General features: G+C 34.9%; 1 protein-coding gene across 1 annotated transcript; it reads left to right on the plus strand.

Moving 5' to 3' along the window:
- Window positions 1–3,870: 3,870 nt before the first annotated feature.
- Window positions 3,871–5,220, plus strand: LOC147387410 (uncharacterized). Its single transcript, XM_086421809.1, has 2 exons — window positions 3,871–4,541; window positions 4,725–5,220. The coding sequence occupies exons 1-2, from the start codon at window positions 3,975–3,977 to the stop codon at window positions 5,022–5,024; spliced, it is 867 nt and encodes a 288-aa protein (XP_086277935.1). The 5' UTR covers window positions 3,871–3,974; the 3' UTR covers window positions 5,025–5,220.
- Window positions 5,221–5,787: the final 567 nt, after the last annotated feature.

Genomic DNA, 5,787 nt, shown 5'->3' on the forward strand with positions numbered 1-5,787 from the left:
ATAAAAATCAACAACCCACAATTCTTCAACTTATAAATCATTGTTGATGGGGTTAGAAGTTTTAGAACAAACTAATTTTTTGTGATGTTGGTTCTCTAAGTGTTGGCTGTCGAACACTATTATATATATAATAAAACATAATTGTAATGTCCACTCTTGTTACAGTTTTGTGAGGATAAGCGTTCCATCCAGTTACACCTTCTCTCCTCCTCCCCCACCCCCTCCCTATTTTAATAATACCCCTTCTAACTTTACTATCTTATCTCTTTTACCCGCTTCAACCCCGAAATTTAATAATGTTCCTCTAATTTTATTATTTTTCCTTATATGTATATACCCCCGAAAAAAATCGTCTCACTTGATACTTTGGCCTTTTAGGGAAAGTCCACTCCACTTCAAAAAAGATTCCCTTTGATTTTGCCTCTAGAAGTCCAATTAGCCCAAAAAAATAAAAATAAATAAATAAGACCTAGCCTTAGCCCATGAAAATGAGAACCATTGATTGATTGGGCCCAAAATCAATGTGTTTCTAGGTATATAAAGTAGAGTGGTCAATTTAAGAGAAAAAGATAGACAAAGAAATAACAATTTGGGATACAAAGTTTTGAAAAAAAAAAAAAAAAAATAGGGAGACAAGGATTGAGGATTAAGATAAATATTGCCTCTGAACAAATAAAGACATCACTGGTTGAATTTGTATTTAAAAATAATTTTAGAAGAAAAAATACCTGCATACTAATGTACTAATTGAGAGATCTACGTGGTAACATGAAACAAAAATGTACTATTTTGAAATTTATGTGTTAAGTTGATGAACCAATAGCATGACATCGTGTGTATTGAAAAAAAAAATACTTAAATTACTATGAAATTTTTTCTCTACTAATCAATCACTTTTTCATGATTAATCACGTGGTGTCATGCATATGATCCGCACATAAATTTCTAAACAGAAAATCTTTGTCCTGAAACACGTGATTTGTGGAAGAACCTCTCCTCGTGCAATTATGCCCATAAGATCAATTACTCAACCACAAATCTAGATGCCATACTTTAGTTTTTGGATTGATATACACAATGATGGTTCTCTAAATTACAAGTTTTCTATTTGATTATTGTTCTACAACCATCAGACTTTTGAACACGTTTGTGGTGGGCTTGAATCCATCGTGGTCAATATTCTTTTATTCTTTTATAATAATATAATTGTAATTATATATTATATAGTTATATAAAAACAAATACTAGTCTCAATTGATCTTTGACCCATTTTGATCAATGAACGGCTGAGATAGGTGAAAATTCTTAAAGTTTCACAACACGACAGATCTCCAGGAAACATGTTTTTTTTTTTTTTTAACTCTCATCACAGCCGTACGCTTTCGGCTTGTAATAAAAGAGGGCAAAGCTATCTGAAAATATAATTAATTTAATTAAATTTTCTTCAAGACGAGACAATAACGTGCCACTTTGGATATGTTCACGTGGGTGTGCTATGTAGGCCTCAAAGAGAAAATCAAATAGATCCTGTAAAATGCTGTAGTTGTGGCGTTCATCACGCCACGTGCGCTCATGCCTCATGTAGCCAAGTAGGCCCTCCTTCACGCCCCCGTACCCTAAAATACTTTAATTTATAGAGATTTACCGAGCAGACCTAGCTGTTATAATTTTATTACAAAAACTCCCTTACTTTATCAAATTTGTTACTTCAACAAGCCTTATTTTATGCTTCATGCTATCATGATAAAATTAGTAAGATTTCAAATCTTACTAAAATTCGTTGGGCCCACATGCATGATCAAATTAGCAATCCAATGACAATGCCTTCCTGATTTCATGGGAAAATCACAAATTCAAAAAAGAAACGTTTATAAAATAATTTTTTTTTTAGTCTTAAAATTGAATGGCTACCAAATTCTCAAATTTAAAATTAAAATAAAACGGTGACAATTAATCTCAATTTTTTTTTTTTAATTCTTAGAATTTTATCTTTATGTGTTTGGATGTCATAAATTGATGCGATTAGAATCCACTCGATGGTAGGTTAAGTAACAAATTAGAGTCTTGATAATATGACTCATTAGGTGATTAATTTTGAGGAAAGTAAGAAAGAAGAAAATAAGAAACAAGTAGGGAGGAAAGTTACTAAAAAAGTTTTAGAAAGGGAAGATGTGATAGAGGTGCAAGGAAAGACAATGTTAGTGTAAGTTAACAGCGAAAAGATAGTCGAACAAGTGGCACACTTGAGCAAAATGAAGCATAAACTCAGAGGAAAACACTTGGATCAATATATTAAAATCTTTTTACAATGTGGTAGTGCATTAAATAAGATTCTCGCAGTAGTATATGTTTTCGACATTTTAAAGATTTCTCTAGGGATACGACTAGTACTCTAAATAATTTTAGCTGAAGCTTTACTTCGAAGCAATGAAGTACAAAGTAATTTTTGTGAAAAAACTTTGTATCCACCAAAGATACGAGAATAAACTTTATTCATTGTGATCAAGGAGAAAATAGAAGAATTAATGATAAAAAATGAAGATAAAAAAATATTTAATGTAGACAATTGGAAGGACAAGAGAAGCTTGATATGCTTCTCCAATGATGATTTTGCAGTGAATTTTCCCCATAATCGACCCTGTATATTCAAATGCGAGTAGACGATGTCCTAATCAAACAAGCTTTGATTGATACTGGAAGTTCAGTAAACATATTGCCCTTATTTACCCTTGAAGTACTGAAGATCCTGAAAGGTAAAATTCATACTAAAAGCATCCATATTATCTAGGCGATTAGGAAAATATTACAAAAAACCATGAAAACGATATCGTTTAGAATTATTTGTGAAGAACTGGATTCTATTCACTGCTTTTGCATGATGGATGTTGCGGCTTGTTACCATATTTTGCTGGGAAGGACTTGAATTCATTCCCATACGCGTAATAGCTTCGTCCTATCATCGATGTTTCAAATACTTCTTGAATGGTCAGTAGAAAATCATACAAATTGTGGTGGTTTATACACCTCAAGATACATGATTCTCTCGAGATACATTTCTTATGGGAGAGTGCAATTATGTATCCCAAGGCATTCAAGTCAATGATACTAGAATTTGTCACGTCATGGAGTTATTTGATTATACCACTTGACAAGTCATATTATCATGACTAAACAAATTAACCACATAAATTTAAATCTTATGACGTGGATCCTCATTGCGGGATTGGTTGGGTAACAAACTTAAAAAAGTGAGTAAATAAAAGTTCCCTTGAGTCGTTGGAAGTCAAGGGAGTTTTTATCATAAAAATGCAACACTTGGGTCTGCCGGGTAAATCTCTCTAATTTTTATTTTTATAATTAAAATTATATATATATATATAATATTAAAATAATGAAAACCCATGCCCATTATTTGATTCTATTCCGAAATACAAGGCCAAGCACCCTTTAATCCAAGGTTCCACATTACACGTCAAATACTAGACACAACACAGGTGCACTTCACGTGGTATAGGATAACATTGAACTGAAATCTGACACGTGGAATCCACGTCTTCGTGAATTCTTGAAGCTCAAATCAACGAAGGAGGGGGAGCGATGAGTAAAGCAGAAGAAAACTTCAAGGAGACCATGAAAGCAATGGGCCCCTATTTTTTCTATGACACGTGGCATATTGAATTAATACTTGACGTGGGAATTTAATATTTACTGGATCATATTTGGCCCACTATTCCAAGTCTGCAATAAAAATTCTAATCTTGACCACTAATATTATAACACGTGGCATTTTACTTCTGTTTTCTTTACTTCCGAATTAAAAAAACAATACCCTGTTTCTATAAATTGCAGTCACCTGCCCTTTTCCGTATTTCAGTTTATTTTTGCTGCGCGGAGTTACTGGAAAGAAAAGTAGAGATTTTGGGGTGATTTTGTGAGAGATTTGAGGAAAAAGTGAGAGAGAGAGAGAGAGAGAGATGAAGGAATGCGAGCTCTGCAAGTCTCCTGCGAGGATGTATTGCGAATCGGATCAAGCGAGATTGTGTTGGGACTGCGATGCGAAGGTTCATGGTGCGAATTTCCTTGTAGCGAAGCATTCAAGGTGTCTCCTTTGCCATGTATGTCAATCTCCGACTCCATGGAAAGCTTCAGGACCAAAGCTTGGATCTACAGTTTCGGTTTGCGAGAGATGTGCTAATAGCTGTAAAGGAGGGCAGGACAGAGCTGAAGTAGATAGAGAAGAAGAAAATCAAGATGAAGAAATCGATAGTGAAAATGAAAGCGAAGATGACGATGATGATGATGATGATGATGATGGTGATGAGAACGATGATGATGAATTTGGAGATGACGGTAACGGTGACGGTGACGATGAAGACGGAGACAATCAGGTGGTCCCATGGTCTTCTTTTACGCCACCTCCACCGATCGCTAGTTCTTCTAGTAGTGAAGAGTCTTCAAGTAGATTCTGTAACAGCGGAGGTGTTTCTGGAACGGCGTTATCGTTAAAACGGATGCGTGAGAATGTAGATCTTGGTTTTCAGGTTTGATATATTTTTCCTTTGTTTCTGATCAGAATCTGATTTGCTCTGTTTCCAAAAAAAAAAAAAAATACTGATTTTCCCCCTAAATTTTACTTATTTGTCTCAAATTTACATCTTTTTTCAAAAAATAAAAATAAAATCCCTGATCTTAAATTTAAATATCAAGATTCATTGCTATATCAGGATGATCTCTGTTACTCATCTTCCGAACCGAACTACAACGCAACGTTATCAGCAGCAATGGCTCAAACAGCCGACGAAGAAGCCACGTCTTTCGGCTCCTTGCGGAAGAAATCTCTAACAATCCAGTTACCTCAAGTCGACTTGAAGCCAGCGGTGATTCTTAGCTCGCTTAAACGATTTGAAAAAAACATGATTTCAGGCGACAACTCAGCCACAACGATACTCAGTATCTGCAAACTAAGCAAAGATCCTGAACCTACTTATCTAATTTCCCCTCAATCTCCTAGCCCTCCGATCTGAGGTAGTTATTTATTTTTTTTTTTCAGCTAATTTTCCCCTAAATAATATTTAACCTAAATTAACCAGGAAATCAAGAACTCTTTTTTTTTCTTTCTTTCATATTTCCTGTATTTTTTCAAATATATTTTTGCACAGTATTGGAAAGATGTGGATATGAGATACTTTTCTTTAAATTTAGCTTCAGTTATGTTTTCCATTTATTTCTTGTTTTCTTAGAGAAATTATATTGCCACACCAAGTTTTACTTACAACACACCATTAGTCAGAAACATGGATTGGGGAAGAAGGAAATGTGGCTAGCGTTGTTGCTTCTGTTCTGTACTTCTGTGTTTATGGTCTGTCTAACGTGCGCTTCTAGGTAATGTAGCGTAGTAACCTGGCAACAAACGTGTGGTGGTGTGTAGTTTGTAGTGTTCCATGCGCCACATGTATTGGTGCTGCACCCCACACACACCTGTTTTGTGGATGGTAATCGAATTTGCAGAATCTTTTACAGTACACCCATCTCTCTCTCTCTCTCTCTCTCTCTCTCTCTCTCTCTCTCTTACACCTGTCTTCCTGGTCTCTAACAAAATTGATATTTACACTACTGGCAGTGGGCATAAAGAGCGAAGTTTTGTTTATATTTTTACAGTGATTGCAGCATTTTCCTATATTTAGTGATAGTGAGAGGGATAGAAAATTGAGATTGATTGTGGTCACATCTTTTCATGGAATAATGTTTTACTCCGAAGAATATCAACCAATCACAGGAATTCACGTG

The sequence above is a fragment of the Akebia trifoliata genome, chromosome 13, assembly GCF_017979445.1.
Source record: "Akebia trifoliata isolate Shusen 1 chromosome 13, ASM1797944v1, whole genome shotgun sequence".
NCBI classification, from domain to species: domain Eukaryota; kingdom Viridiplantae; phylum Streptophyta; class Magnoliopsida; order Ranunculales; family Lardizabalaceae; genus Akebia; species Akebia trifoliata.

Coding starts and splice junctions, on each gene's coding strand:
- LOC147387410 (XM_086421809.1), top strand. CDS start 3,975: ATGAAGGAATGCGAGCTCTGCAAGTCTCCTGCGAGGATGTATTGCGAA. Junction 4,542..4,724: donor ATGTAGATCTTGGTTTTCAG/GTTTGATATATT, acceptor TTGCTATATCAG/GATGATCTCTGTTACTCATC.